At 42.3% G+C, this 16,074-nt stretch overlaps 1 protein-coding gene across 1 annotated transcript in view; it reads right to left on the minus strand.

Moving 5' to 3' along the window:
• The window catches only part of LOC308099241 (myosin-10), a 100,605-nt gene that overhangs the window by 10,152 nt on the left and 74,379 nt on the right, over positions 1-16,074 (minus strand). Inside the window, exons 17-30 of the mRNA XM_080447920.1 lie at positions 15,726-15,919; positions 14,324-14,445; positions 13,302-13,371; positions 12,939-13,099; positions 12,221-12,329; positions 10,606-10,737; positions 9,957-10,163; positions 7,380-7,517; positions 6,509-6,632; positions 5,909-6,080; positions 2,640-2,852; positions 2,252-2,396; positions 819-1,025; positions 300-404 (exon numbers count right to left, since the gene is read on the minus strand). Coding sequence (XP_080304046.1) covers positions 300-404; positions 819-1,025; positions 2,252-2,396; positions 2,640-2,852; positions 5,909-6,080; positions 6,509-6,632; positions 7,380-7,517; positions 9,957-10,163; positions 10,606-10,737; positions 12,221-12,329; positions 12,939-13,099; positions 13,302-13,371; positions 14,324-14,445; positions 15,726-15,919 — 2,099 coding nt within the window. The remainder of the gene's footprint in view (positions 1-299; positions 405-818; positions 1,026-2,251; positions 2,397-2,639; positions 2,853-5,908; positions 6,081-6,508; positions 6,633-7,379; positions 7,518-9,956; positions 10,164-10,605; positions 10,738-12,220; positions 12,330-12,938; positions 13,100-13,301; positions 13,372-14,323; positions 14,446-15,725; positions 15,920-16,074) is intronic.

Consider the following 16,074-nt stretch of genomic DNA (forward strand, 5'->3'; position numbering starts at 1 on the left):
TAGAGTAAGGCAGGTGCTCAAAAAATATCCATGCATACACACACACGCGTACAAACACATACAGTAGAGTAAGTCATCGTGCTCAAACAATATAATGTACTGTAATAACTAACAAAATCAGCTCTGTTAGTACGTGTAAAGCCTAACGCCTGATTCATACTTGGTTGTGTGCCATGTCGCACACCACAAATCTGGTAGTAGATCTGCTTGTAGATCTATTTGCGGTGTGCAACTAAGTATAACTTACCATTAATGTATAAGACATTTTAGACATGCTATGTAGTTGCTGTGTATCTCACCTGAGTGTCCTGCAGCTGACTCTCCAGCCCAGTAACATCCTTGGTCATCTTGATGCCCTTCCTCTCAGCGTCCTCCAGCATGGCAGACACATTGTCAAACTCAGTCTGCAGAGACATCAAAATAACAGCTAAACACCAGGAATGTCCTCTGAAGAACCAAGTCCAGGCAAGAAAGTTAAATGTGAACTTGAAGTATGCAAAAGCTTCACAACAAATGCAAATAAAGACAAGAGCACACAGATTTAACCATTTAATATTTGTGTGCCTGTGTACCACGTAAATTGTGTTTTGAATGCGTAAATCACTTAAACCCTATACTTAGTTGACTGTATTCCCATGGGCTACACTAAATATCTTTGATGAAAATAGCAGATCTACAGGCTGACAATGCGTCGCAGTGCAACACAATGTGAACGTGTAGATCTGATATTTTCGCTTAAAGTACGCCCCAGAAAAGGGTCACTAAGGTTGAAGAGGTTAAATGCGTCTATGCAGGCCCCGTAGCACCCAATCACCCACCTGTAGTTTGTGTGAGCGGTCAGCCATCTCTCCCTTGCATCTCTCTCCCTCTGTGACTCGGGCCATGACCTCTTGCAGCTGTGACTCCAGTTTCTTCCTCTTGTGCTCAGACTCAGTCTTGGCCTGCTGCAGGCCCTTTACCTCCACGGCCATCTCCTTGTTGGCACTGTCCTGGCTCTGCTTAGTCTTCTCCAGGTTAGCCTTGAACTGGACACAGCATCACATGGCACATATTTTTTAAGGGCTGCAACTATCGAATATATCCATGAGGATTATTCTATCGATTACTTATTTGATTAATCGAATAATCTTAAGGTGCTTTTTAAAATGCAGATCTGCTATTTAGTCAAAATGTATTTTTTGACAAAAACTAATCTAAGGATTAGTTCTATTAACGATTGCACCCCTACATATTTTATGATTTTATGATGAGTCTAACCACTAGGACATCTCCATAACATTCCCACCAGATCCCAGGAGAATTCCAGCTCGAATCAATTTGAGAAGTCAAGTTGTGAAGTAAAGACAAGTAAAATAAATAATATTAGCTAACATGTAATAGAAATCACTGCCTATGACAGCTATTGTAGGGTGCCGTAAGTGTTCAGTAAGTGAGCTGTAACTGCTGTTATGGACAGGAGACATTTTTAAAGGGACATTTCATATTATACTGTATCTATGTATTTGTTATCGAGTTAATGCTGCATTAGCAGTCATAAAACTGAGCAGTCTTCCGTGTGTCTCTGAAACAAAGTTATGCTGAAAACTTTCTCCAGTGATGACACTGGTGTAAAGTCTGTGAATGCGAAAACTACAACCATTACGTCCTGTTTTTTATCCGTTACCTTCAGTGGTCATGGCACTGGTCTTGTTTCCTGTGGCAATGGCAAAATAGTGAACTCGACCATACACTGTACGAGCATGCCAGACCAATGCTTGCCAAATGCGTCATATAGGTATTATATAATTGTAACACAGAGAAACAGACAGAAAAGGGAATATCCTCTGTTAATATGGATTATATCATGAATATTGTTGTTTTTCTGTGGATTACGATAACCATCAACAGTTAACTGAAATTGACATCAAAAGCATGATGGTGTGCCATTAAGAGCTAGTCCTGACCAATGAGATATGCCCAACCATCTTGTTCCATGTGTGTAATACTTTAAATCTACGAGGGGTCATAAGAGATGTGAACCTAAGCTGTTTTCTACTGTATTCACACATATTCCACTACGTAACTTGGGGTCAAGTTATGGACACGTAGATATCAAGGCTGAACATTTAAATTGGCTCAAAGTTTAGAGCACGCATGAAGACGTTTTTTGGGGTGTGTGTGTGCGTCATTTGGACACCGTTAGTAGACCTTTCTTAAAGAAACACTGGCAGCATAAGGTACAGTAGGTGACTTAAAAGTGCCATAGTCATACCCTCTTGGCCTGCTCCAGCTGTTCAGACACTTCTTCCAGGGCGGTACCATGCCTCTGTCTCATCTCCTGAATCTGTGCCTCATGGTTCTTGGTCTCCTCCTCAATGGCCTTCTTCAGCTCAGCCACCTCTTGCTCACGCTTGGTCCTGAGAGCGACAGAGAATACAAGAACATTCAACGGACTTGAACAAAGGAATGTTCCTCATTTAAAGTTCCTATTTCAAGTCTTGCAGTTATTATTAGCTGCCTGTGATGCTAGCGCTAAACAGATTTAAGCTTGTTTTGCTGTTGCACTTATTTTCATTTACTCCAGTGCTTGCTGAATGGCTTTATTTATTGTATGCTATAAAGATAAACAAGCAAGTGAAGAGAAACAGAACTGTGAGTACCTGAGCTCCTGTTGAGCGGCAGTGGTATCCAGGGTGTCCTCCAACTCCGTCTTCAGAGCTTCCAACTCCTCACTCAGGTCCCTCTTGAGTTTCTCTGCTTTGTTCCGGGCCTGTTTCTCCGACTCCAGGTCCTCCTGCAGCTCCGACAGCTGGGCCTGCAGCTCCCTCACCTGTTTCAGAGCGTTGTTCTTCTGGCTCACCTCATCCTCACCCCTGATGATAACATGTAACAGGACACAAATGACAGACACAGTACACAGACATTAACACAGAAGAGCATAGAACATAGTGAGAGATGGATGCATACATAATGCAACATTGTGATAGTAGATGCGTGGTTACATAGTTTTTTCCTCATTTATACATTTAATGTGTTATTGTACCATTTGAGGTGGCTGCTTATCTTGACACTCATTCTTTACCTAAAGTTGATATATTTATTACAGTAAGTGTCAATATGAACTATACTAAAAACAAGAATCTAAAAGTCCTGTTAGACATCAGTAGTTTTCATTCTCTGGAGAGGAGGTAGGTGCACAGCAAATCCCATGGAAATCCAGCCTGTAATCTTCAAGAAATGTGTTTCTGACCTAAGTGTCTCGTGGCAATTAATCCACCCATTAGATATTGAGATATGATATCTCATCGGGTGAAAGTGGAAATTTAGGCCTGTGGGTGGCACTAGAGGAAAGACTGTGGGGTCACCAACATCAGTGGGGTTCATCCAGCGGGATGCATGAAGGTGCACAGCAAGTCCATGGCAATCAAGACGGCGGTTTATGTGATACTTTGGGACCAAAGTGCACCCTACCACTAGTGGGGCAAAAAATATATAATCACAAAGAATGGATTGTGACCGCTGCTCACAAAATTAATTGTTTAACACTTTCACCTGCTGTCTGTCTCATCTTAAGGTCAGATTCACATAAGATATTGCGCTAATGATTAGAATACACAGAAACATAGGCATGGTGAAAGGCTGTTAGATGATTGGACACTGCAAGCTAAAGGCTCTTGTACACACGTGACAAAATATGAAACGCAAATACAATATAGTCTACACATTCCTGTTTAGTCCTAGACCTGAAATCAGTATTCTAAGAATGTTTCCCATTCTGTTTTGCGTGTTGTGACCAAATACTATATTGACAGCATGCGTACCTTTCAGCATTGGGAGCATGCCATGCACACACAGACACAAAGTAATCTGGCCCACAGCCCCACACACAGAATCACATTTTAATGAATCTGTCACACAACCTAAAAGGAGTTTGACACCCCTGTACTAGAGGGTCAAAATATCCACTCACATGCATGCCTGGCATGATGATGCCTTTGCCTGGCTACAATCACTACTGCCAAGATCACTGGAGAAAGTCTGGGCGTGTCACCCCTTAACCCATTAAGACCTGAGGTGATTCTTTAAAAAAAATCGAAATCCTAACAGTTTTTGGAAAAAAAACAAAAAAAAAAAAAAAACATGATTTTTCAAAAATAGCAGATCTACAAGCTCGTAGCGCGGCACTCGGCGCTATGAGCTTGTATATCTGCTATTTTTGAATAGCCTAAAGAAATCTAAAAGTGACACAGATGCGTCCCCAGTCTTAATGGGTTAAAATGCGCTTCAGTGACCACCAACTCTCTGCAACTAATAGCCACTCAACTGCATATGGCTATTGGCGCTAGAATTTGTGAATATGATTTTTTATTTTCGATGAGGCTTATTTGCATAGAAAGAGGTGAGTTTTGTGCCTAATGTATGGATATTACCTATTTTATTACCTTATTTTAATATATGCAAATTATACCACAGCACTATTTGCTTGGCAGTGCAGTTAGGGGTTCATTTCACCCTTTGTGGGTGGGTTGAGAATTACACAGTTTATTTTTATTTTATTTGCCCGGTTTACCAGCTGCAATAGCCACACAGTCCTTTTGTGGATTCACCTTGCAATTGTCATGCCTACTTGATGACATGATCTGCTATCCATAAATACTCCACAGGATGGCAGTAGAGGCATATTTTCACAGTCATTCTACAAACATTGGGGACCAGAGGCTGCTACCATTTACTTTGGATAAGCTGAGCTGACATTGATGGACAGCTGTTGTTTTTTGAAGGTCACTTATCTTATCTCTATAATGTTGACCACAACGTGTGCACACACACACACACACACACACACACACACACACACACACACACACACACACACACACACACACACACACACACACACACACACACACACACACACACACACACACACACACACACAGACACGCACACATTCCAAAGCAGTGAGATCCCCTGGATAAATAAATTCTGCCATGGTGGTCTGGTCAGCCTGCTATGTCATGACTCAGGATCATAATAATGGTAAATGCTCACAGGGAGTTTCTATATTACAGCAGCGACTCTGCCTGGAGTGCAGTCATAAAGTCTAGTTAAATGTGTCATATAACACGCCAGGTGTGAATACGGTACCTTCCAGCATGTGGGGCCTGATGATGACTATGTACAGCTATGTGGCTCTTAGCTCACACCACTGAGTCACTCTGAGGCAGAATCTCTACTAAAACATCCTCATTGACTATATACCATCTCAATCATTTAAGAAGTCACTGGCTAATCCAGTGGACTGATGTCATCGTTTTGGACAATTGGGGTATCAGTGTGGTGAGCATGTTCATATCAGGAGGTTTTGCAAAGCCTTATTCAAACTAGATAGAAAGCCCCGGCTCGGCCGGCTGTGACTTCACTGTTTATATTGTGAAATGTGTATCTGACTGCCTTTCTTAATTATTTATTTTTAAAGGTAGGGTAAGTGAAACATTTATTTCAACACTAGTGTTAAATAGCTCTATAAATTGATAGTATAGTATTTGCTATGGGTGCTAACTTGTAACAGGGGTTTCCCCATATCTCCAGCTCTCTAATAAACAAATACATGGGTACTCTCCCCTGATTGGCTGAAATTTGGCTAACAGAACTAGTGCTTTAACCTTTTAATCAAAACATTTAGTTGTTTCAGGAGTTTGAGAGGATAAACATAAAGTGTGATATAAATATGTAGGCAAATAATCTATTTTATTCTATTCTATTTAATTTAGTGGGTTTAAAGTCTGGAAAACGATTATAATACAGTGCATTAGTGAAAGCATTATAAATAACATAACCAGATAGAAGAAAGAATGATAGCTAGGGGATGAAGTGGAGTCAAGTTTGACTCTCCTCTCTGATTTGTTCTCAGGAGGTCCAACAGTACCTAGCTTGTAGTGCCTGTAGCTCCTCTTCCTTCTTAGCTAGTTGGATTTTCAGCTCTTCTATCTGGGCCTGTAGCTCGGCTATCTGGTCCTGGAAGTCCGATGTCTCTCCATCTAGCTTCCGCTTTGCCTTCTCCAGCTCCTGGCGGGTCTTCTCTTCTTTTTTCAGTCGCTCTGGATGGGAACAAGAAGAAAATAATGTCTCCTGTCCTAAGCGTTGAATCAGTATTTTACTCTACTCTAACTTAGTAATCACACCTGGTATTTCTTTGTAAGCTCTACCAAACTTACTACACCTCTTTATATGAACTTTATTGTACTTAACTATTTATTTCTCCATTGTACTCTAGGCCAAACATTTTAAGTCCATATACACATCTGTGTACTCAATCAGGTACACAGACCCACATTTAATAAAGGTTTGTCCCTGGGACCTCCTTTCTAGTATTATATATGATTTAGCCTAGCCCTAGAAGGTTTAGAAAGTGAAATTAAACTACTCCTTGGCTTAGTTAACTGGGGACCCCCCCTTAACTCTTCTCAAGGACCCCCTGTGGCCACTGTTTTTAAGTTCGCTGGGCGGCTTTAGACGACTCGCTCACCTTCCAGGTCAACCATCATCATCTCCTGCTTGTTCTTCACCTTGCCCAGGTTCTTGGCCTTCTCCTCTTCCTCAGCCAACGTGGAGGTCATCTCATTGACGCGGTCGTCCAGCAGCTTCTTCTCCTGAAGGGGGAAGAAAGGCAAAATGGTATACACTGACTCTTTCAAAAAGTGTAATGCATGTACATAGAAACTGATATTCACTAGTTATACAGTATATCAAGGCTTTCCTTTTTCAGCTCAAGGCCCAAAAGATACATTTTATGTCTCCTCAGGACCAATTTGCGATTTGCACAAAATATGTAGGAGCAGTAGCAAAAACTGTGTTCTGCAAAATTGCAGAAAATCTTGTCAGGTGGAAATGGGCGTGGCCAATATGTGGAGTTGCGTCATGATCCAAGGAATCCAGGGTAAAAAAAACCTTGATTGTTCGACCTAGGGTTCAAGATTTATACTGTATGTCAAAATGTGAAACGGCCTGTTATAGTGCCTCCATGAGGCCGATTTGAAAATGTAGGGATAGAGTTTCGTCCTTGGCCTAATGGGAGTCACGCCAATCTGTCCAACAGTGATTAGCTGTTCACACAGACACACAAACATGGGCGGACAGGGGCGAAAACATAATCTGTTTACTCATGGCCCATATAAAAATGTGTCCATGACCTAAAATGGATCACAACCCAATGTTTGGGGGATAATAAAGGGACTTCATCTACAGAGCTCCTTATAACAATAATAATAATGGGTGCTCTCTGATTTCAAAACACAGAAGGCTCATGTTATTTTACAATACATTTTAGCATTTAATCTGTGACTATCAGAATAATATTGAAACTGATGTAAGTAGACCGAAGTGTCCATCTGTCTCACTTTCTGGAACTTGGAGTTCTGGTCCTCCAGGAGCAGAATGTCCTCTTCATACTTCTTCATCTTGGCCTCGGCGGTCACCTTCTCCAACTGCAGCTTCTGCCTGGCAGCCTCCTCTTCATCCAGCTGTTCCTCTAAGTCCTACAAACACAAACAAATACTACTATTTCAAGTACGTATCTTTACTGGTTTGAGTTGAAGGTGCTGCAAGTAATATTTATGAGTTAAAACAAAAAGAGTGTTGGTGGTTGGTTGGTGGGATTCCGATTCCATCGAAATCAGTAGAGAGATCCCATCAGCTTCAATTTGATAGTGTTCCAGTTCCAATTTTGTCTGCTCATTTCTTTGTTTCATCACTTCCAATTTCACTTGTTTGTATTGTTTATATTATGTAAGAGTTATATTAGTTAAGAGTTGCTATCCTGAAAGGATGAAATTGCTATTCCAACCTGAAAATGTATTTTCTGTTTACTAAAGAAATGGAGACGGGAGACCCCTGTCATTGAACAAACACTCTATAGTATTGATTACTATTGGCCTGGGCTGCGGCGTGGCGGTCCAGGCACCCTAGGCTGCAAAATGCCAGCCTGACAGCGTGTCTTGGGTTCGAATCTCAATCCCGACAACCTTTGCTGCGTGTCACTCCCCATCTCTCTCCCCATTTCCTGTCAGTCTACTGTCCTACCATTAACACATTGCATGCCAGTCGCGTAGATCTACGCGAACCTATTTAAAGCCGCAGCGTGCCAGTCGCGTAGATCTACGCGAACCGCCGATTCCCATGTTAAGTGCCCCAGGTGCACTTTCCGAATTTTTTTGATCCATTTCCGTTTCCGGTTTCCGGTCGGAAACGGAATTATTCGGGTTCCGGTTTTTTCGATCTTATCCGCTTCCTGTCTGGGATCCTGTTTAAAACTCGATTTTCTCTGGTTGTTGTTTTTCTCCTCGCTGATCACTGTTTACCGTTGATAATAATAATAATAATAAAACTTTATTTATATAGCACCTCTCAAAACTGGGTTACAAAGTGCTTTACAAAGAAAACAGCAAAAGCAAAAGTACACAAAACAAAAACAATGTAAAGGTTAAAAACAATGCAGAAAACAAAGCAGAGATGCACATGAACTTGACTAGGGCTGGGCATTAAAAGCTAATCTATAGAAGTGGGTTTTAAGGAGGGATTTAAACCGGGGGACAGACTCTGTGAGCCTGATCTCTAGGGGCAGGGCATTCCAGAGGGTAGGGGCTCTGAAAGCGAAGGCCATGCGACCTTTTGCATTTAACAGACCCTTTGGAATGGCCAGGAGTGCTTGGTTAGAAGATCTCAGACTACGTGTAGGCACATATGGGGTGAGTAGGTCCAAGATATAGACTGGGGCTAGACCTAGCCTGGCTTTATGAGTAGTGAGTAAAATTTTGTAATTAATTCTAAATTCAACTGGGAGCCAATGGAGGGATGCTAGAATGGGTGTGATATGATCAAATTTTTTTGTACCAGTTAAGAGACGGGCCGCAGCATTTTGAACCAGCTGAAGGCTGTGGATCGATTTTTTGGAGAGGCAGGTGTAGAGAGAATTACAGTAGTCTAACCGCGAGAAGATGAAGGCATGAACAACTTTTTCTAAGTCGGCAATGGACAGGAATGATTTAATTTTTGCTATATTTCTAAGGTGATAGAATGACGATTGAACGACCTTTTTAACGTGCTGTTGGAAGTTGAGGTCTGGGTCAAAGGTGACACCCAGGTTTCTAACTGTGGCTTTGAGGTTTGGAACTAATGGGCCGAGGTTGTTTTCAATCTGGGCTCTGGCGAGGGGGGAGCCGAACACCAGAACCTCAGATTTGTTCTCGTTCAGCTGAAGGAAGTTGTTAGACATCCATTTTCTTATGTCGGTAATGCAGTTATGTAGGGTGGGAAGACTGTCTTTGTTGTCCGGGGTTATTGGTAGATAAAGCTGTGTATCGTCAGCATAGCAATGAAATTGAATATTGTAGGAACGAATTGTTGATCAGCTGTAGCTTCAAGATGGCGGCACGGATTTGGAAACTGTTTTCGCTGGCCGTTGCTCACGGATCCGCTGTGTGTTTAGAACCAAATGAACGCGCACTTTTAACTTATTTAGCGAGGTCTGTGGCGACATGAAAAAAACTAAAAAACAACAATAAAACGCTGGCACTGGTGAGTACATTATGAGATTAAACTCTGGCATGGAATGTGTTAAAGGCATAAAAGCCCCAAAACAAATCTAAAAAAAAAAGAAGTTATGATAACTATCAGAATATAAAGCTATTAAACACTTATTTGAACAAAAATGTAACCCTTACAGCACCTTTAAGTATACCTAAGTATTTCATTAAACATCCTAAAATGTGAATTAGCAGCATATCTAAATAAATAAAAAAAGCACGCCAGTAAATTAAAGATTGTTTTGCTAACAGGGTACTTAAATATTTGAAGTTGTAATATGCATTTTACTGTTATTTAGGTCCATGTAACGTCTTGCCAGATACTATATACTGCATGACTACTTCCAGCACGCCACTCCGTCCACCATCCCTCTCACGGCTCCATCACAGCACCTGAATATGTGACTGCATCTTCTTCTTCTCGTTCTGCAGGCCCTGGTTCCTCTCTTCCTCCTCCTCCACCCTGGACTCCAGGTCATGGAGAATCTCCTCCAGCTCCTGCTTCTTGGCGGCCAGACGGGCCCTCATCTCCTCGGCCTCGGCAAACAGCTCCGTCTCTGCCTGGAGTTGCTCCGCCAGGATGTTCTTCTCCTCCACCAGCTAGAGGAGCAGGCGTCAAGTCACAATACAACAGTCCCAGTGTGTGTGTGTGTGTGTGTGTGTGTGTGTGTGTGTGTGTGTGTGTGTGTGTGTGTGCGCGTGTGCGTGTGCGTGTGTGTGTGTGTGTGTGTGTGTGTGTGTGTGTGTGTGTGTGTGTGTGTGTGTGTGAGAGCGTGCGGGAGTGCATGCATGCGTGTGTTACAGCTCCCTTGTTCCATTTGGGTTGCAGTTCAATAACTCCACTGGCGTCTGATCAATGAACTACTAAAAATATATATGGAACATGGCTACCCCCCCCCCCCCATTGGACATCGACAAGGGAATTAAACTCAATCAACTCAAGCACCCAGTAACGCAGCTAAATATTTGCCTGGACAAAGTGACCTATCATGTGGCCTGGATAAAGTGACCTATAATGAGGTTGGGTGTGGTTGGGACTGACCTGCTTTTGTTTCTTCTCCATCTCCACCATCTCTCCCTCCACCTTGCTTTGCTTCTCCTTGACCTTGACCAGCTCCTCGTCTTTGGCCTGCATCTCCTCCTCCTGCCGGGTGACCTGCAGCAGGGGCTTGACCTAGGATAACACACAAAGAGGAACTTTATTATTATTATTATTATTATGATTATAATAATAGTAATAATTGTTATTATTATTATTATTTTATCTTCATGTTATCACTGTGGTGTATTTGTATGTGGGACTACGGATAGAAATGAGCTTCTAGCTAAATCTGTCATATTTACATGAAATCATGTATTGATTGAAATGTTCATTAATGTGCACTGTCCTGGAAATAAACAAAGAAACTAATGTAAAGTAACGTGCCAGTTGACATACTGTACAAGTACATGTACGTTCATTGTATACTCACACACAAATACAGGTTTATATACAATTGTGCATATATGCACACATACGTACACATATATGCATATCGTCGCTGTTGCGCAGAAACCTTGAATATCCATATTTTTTATCTTTTTCCATTTTGTTTAATAAATGAATGCCCTATACATTCTTGTATGTAAAAGTGGCAAATATAGCCGATCTACAAGCTTACAACGCGTCACATTTAGCTAGTAAATCTGCTTTTTTTGCAATTATTTAAAACTCATTTTGAACGTTTTTGAACATTTTCGCCTGTAATGACATGCCCAAAATGGGGACAGGTTGAAAGTGGTTAAGTCTGTCTGTGAATTTTAAAAACTAGATTTTCAGGCAGCTATGCAGCCTTCAAATCCAGTCCTAAATTGCGCTGATCGAGCAATGGTCACCGAGTTATGGCCATTTGAAATCAGACACTGCTGTAACACTGCTGCAGTGCCCCATACGGTATGTGTGCGTTTTTTTTTGTGGTGTGACTATTGTCATGGCAGACCCCTGAACAGCGTTTGTGCCAAGTTTGGTGCAGATTGGATTAACGGTGTGCCTGTGGCCCTCGGGAGCCCCTGGCGTGGCCCCTGGTGTGACTATTGTCATGGAAGACCCCTGAACAGTGTTTGTGCCAAGTTTGATGCGGATCCGAGCAACGGTGCACCTGTGGCACCCAGGGGCCCCTGGGGGGGTGGGGGCTGGGGGGCACACGTGACCCCTGGTGTGGCTATTCTGATGGCAGATCCCTGACCAGTGTTTATGGCAAGTTTGGTGCGGATCGGAGCAACCTGCGCGCCTTGCAAGTCTGCATGTTACGTTTGTGGCGTCCAACGTCCAACGTCAACCCACCGCCGGTCGACCCTCTAGTCTAGGCAATATTTAACAAATGAAAAGTATTAACAAGAGCTTTTGACTAAATAATAACTACATTGGAACCCAGGGCCTTTTTTCCATTTCCTGAAAAGTGATGGTTTTGAATATACAAAGTTTCTACCTGACAGCGACAATAATATGCACACACACACACACACACACACACACACACACACACACACACACACACACACACACACACACACACACACACACACACACACACACACACACACACACACACACACACACACACACACACACACACACACACACACACACACACACACACACACACACACACACACACCTTAGTGAAGAGTCTCCACCACTGCCAGTGGCGTAGCTTCAGGTAAGCAGCACAGTTCCTCTGCATAACCTTCAGGGCGCTGAGCTGCTGCTGCTTCTTAACGAAGGCTCTGCAGCCAGACAGGAGCAGGAAAGTGTGTGTTAACTCTAACCCTTTTGCTATCTTAAAGCCATTCAGAATCTTCTAGATTGCAGCTTTAAGTTAAAGATGCAATCTGTAAAATGTATGTCCCGGGATTCGAACCCAGGTCTCCCACGTGGGAGACTCACTGAGCCCGTTTGGTCAGGGGAGATATTGCGTTTTAAGCTTCAGGCAATACCTTGTCAACAGTGTACCTATCCAAACACCGGGTCTAATTTTCTCAATAGAGGTGCAGGGAGACTATATTGTATTGACATACTCAAATAATACATAAACATTTTTGTTTTATTCATTAAACAAAAGTTCAGGAGTGCAGATTTGAAGATTTACAGCACCAGATTCACAATGTGAGTCTGAGAGTTCTGAAAGATCGCGTGGCTGTGCGTGACAATTCCAAAGTTCATTACCTCGCCACAACCGAATAACAGTTCATTCAATATCAGATCAATATTTCAAAAGGAAACAAGACCGTGATTAAAAATCTCATGCCGCACCAGGCGACCCATGTAAATTGTCCAAAAACTAAACTAAACAAAACAAAACAATACCAACCACTACCAGATGTTTGTGGACTCACTTGCGTGCCAGGTACCCCCGGCAGACGGACTGGAAGTAGATGATGATGTCAGTGATCTTCAGGTCTCGCTCCTCCTCCAGGTGGGCCAGAACACCGGCCCTGAAGAAGATCTTACTCTGGCCGATACGGAACAAGTTGAGGTCCAGCTCCAGAGCGCGGATCTACAAAGGGTGGATTGATGGATGGGGAGGGATGGATGTTAACACAGCCTTATTGGTAAAATCCTATTGATTTCAGAATGGTCGACATATGATATTCCTGAATACTAACATAAACTTATCTAGGTCCTTGTTACGTCTTACAGTGGTAATCAAAGCACAATATTACTTGTCTTTTGTAATTACAAGAGATCCAGATCTTTACCATTCTCTCACAGGCCTGCTTGCCGTCCATGAAACCCTTGGGAATGGCATTGGGAGTGAGGATTTCATACCTGCCCGAAGAACAGAGAGAGATAGAGTTTGATGGCTAAAAACCACAGTGTAAGCATTTCACTGTACCTCCAAGTTGAGAGAGAGAGAAATCCAAGTTGAGAGAGAGAGAGAGAGAGAGAGAGGGTGAGAGAGAGAGAGAGAGAGAGAGAGAGAGAGAGAGAGAGAGAGAGAGAGAGAGAGAGAGAGAGAGAGAGAGAGAGAGAGAGAGAGACCTCTCCAAACAGGTCTGTCTATTCACTCAGTGACAGGTGGAGTTCTGTGGAGATCTAACATCATCTATCTTTCATCCATCATCAAAGTACGACATGACATGTCCAGTAAGAGTGGAACAGAGTGATACTTTCAGCTCAGTGGGAGATGGGAAAATACCATATAGAAATAGTCCAAAAGGGAAGCACGCACATCTCAACAGAAATTCCACAGGTGCTGAACAAAAATACATACAATGGAGAAGAAGGGAAGTCCGCACACTGTTCTGTAGCTCCCAGTAGAAGTCTGATGAAGACCCACACAGGTCAAAACGTTGTCCATTAAATTTAAATAAAAACTTTTTCTACTGGGAGCTACAGAACAGTGTGCAGACTTCCATTCTTCTCCAAAATACCTTATAGTACAGAACAGAATAGAATATAGAATGCTATAGAATAGAATAAAATAGAATGGAATAGAACCGAAGACATCACTACATAGACAAAAACATAGACAAGGCCAGCAACAAAGTGCCCTAAATCATCCATCCATTTATGCCATCATGTTTCTGAAGACTTTTCTGAAAACATGGTCTTGGTTGAAACATGATCATTTTATGAAAATGTGTTCATTTCCTTATTCAAATGCATGTTTTAACCACCCCTAAGCTCTATATACTTAGCTTTTTTCATGTATATAGGGATGTCAAGGCTTTATGTGATTAAAGGTACAATACATGTTTGCAAGGGCCTGTGACAGTACCTCTGTCTGAACTCCTGGAAGACAATGCGGTTGGGGAAGCCTTGTCTACAGATACGGATGCCCTCCAGAACTCCATTACACCTCAGCTGGTCCAGAACCAGGTGGGGGTCCAATTTACCTGCCTGGGGGAGACAGAGGAAGAGGGGGGGGGGGATAAACAAATAACAAAGCTCTTAGGAGAAGAAAGTTTAGTCAGTAAGACTTTAGTCATAATTAGTACTAGTCCAGTGGCGGGTCAAAACATTATGCAACAAGCTTGCAGGCTCATTGGCAATTGGTAAAAAAAGAAAGAAGAAGCTTTCTGAGTACCTCTAGGAGCACCCCAAAGTACCCCAAAGTACACCCATTTGAGAAACAATGTACTAGTCCACACCTGAATTTCCACCCACCATCCGGCAGAGCTATGGGACCGTGATTACAGATCCCATAGCCTAAGGAAAAAAGCTAATACCAAGCTTAAATTTGGGAAAAGTTCAAAATTGACTTCCTCACTCCCTGCATATCCCAATGGTCAATGCCCTTGTGTAAGTTCAGATCAATTGGTCAACCCAGTGTTTCCGATTTCCATTTTTCTCTGGAATAGCTGACACTTGCATTCGTGACTCTGGGGGGTGTCCATGACAAGCCCTGCAGTGTGCCTGTCCTCTTCTTTAGCATACCAGTGTTACTAACACTTATTTGTGGTCACTGCGGAAACAAGCGCCCGTAGTCAACCCCCGCGCCCAGCATACTTTGTTTAGGCATCACTGAGGAAGCCCACAGACCCCATCAATTGTCTCTTCTGTTATTGTTTGATTTTGTTGTCTCGAATGTGATTTTTATTCTCTCTTTTGACTTCAGTCTCTTGTTTTTTTGGATGGTATCATAATACCGTTCTTTCATTTGGAATTAGGTGGGACTTTCCTTGACCTGTGAAGATTTGTAAGTGATAGATTTAGGCTGTAAGCTTTGAAAAGAAAGTATAATAAAAGTTAGATTAATAGCTGACTTGAGACTAGTTGGACAAAAAAAATTACATCTGACTCCTTATCTTCTAAAGATTCCATTAATAATAATAAAAAAAAGGGAGAAGAAAAAAAGGAGGAAAAAACCCCCCCAGTAATAACACTCCATATGGTTATCTAAGTCGGGTCGGTCAGTTCTGTATGCGTTGAAAATAGACACCTTGGTACTTGTTGTTTGTTGTGTCTTATGTTTGATTACTATGTTTCACTTACTACTTGTTTATTATTTTGGGTGAGAACCTTGTATAAGCCCTATATGGATTTACTTTCACATAATTTCTGTGCCTTTTAACAATGTTACCTTTGTAAGGTTTTCATTGTGCAAATTTTAACAAAACACCATAAAATGTATGGTGTAACTGACACATGACTGGTCTGAGTACCAAGATGACACTCACCCTCTTCTCATGGTTGGGTATGATGCAGCGGACGAAGTTGGGGTTGGTGTTTCTCAGTGTGGCCATGAGCTTGGACAGCTGCTCCTTGTACAACTGGCCCACGGTACGGAACATGCCCTTTTTAGTCTTGTAGGACGCACCGAATGCTGTCTCGTTCATGCCTGCCACCTGGTCCAGACCCACGATACGATCAACTAGGGTTGGAGGGATAGAGAGAGATGGAGTAACGTTAGTGAAGTGGACACAGTGGTGATTAATAGGAACTAGTGTGATACTACTTGACTGGAATATACATCACTAAAGGTAAGATGTTGGATTTGAATAAATCACAGTAGAAAAGGGCAAAGCC

This window comes from Gymnoscopelus braueri (assembly GCF_963280865.1).
Source record: "Gymnoscopelus braueri genome assembly, chromosome: 13".
NCBI lineage: Eukaryota > Metazoa > Chordata > Actinopteri > Myctophiformes > Myctophidae > Gymnoscopelus > Gymnoscopelus braueri.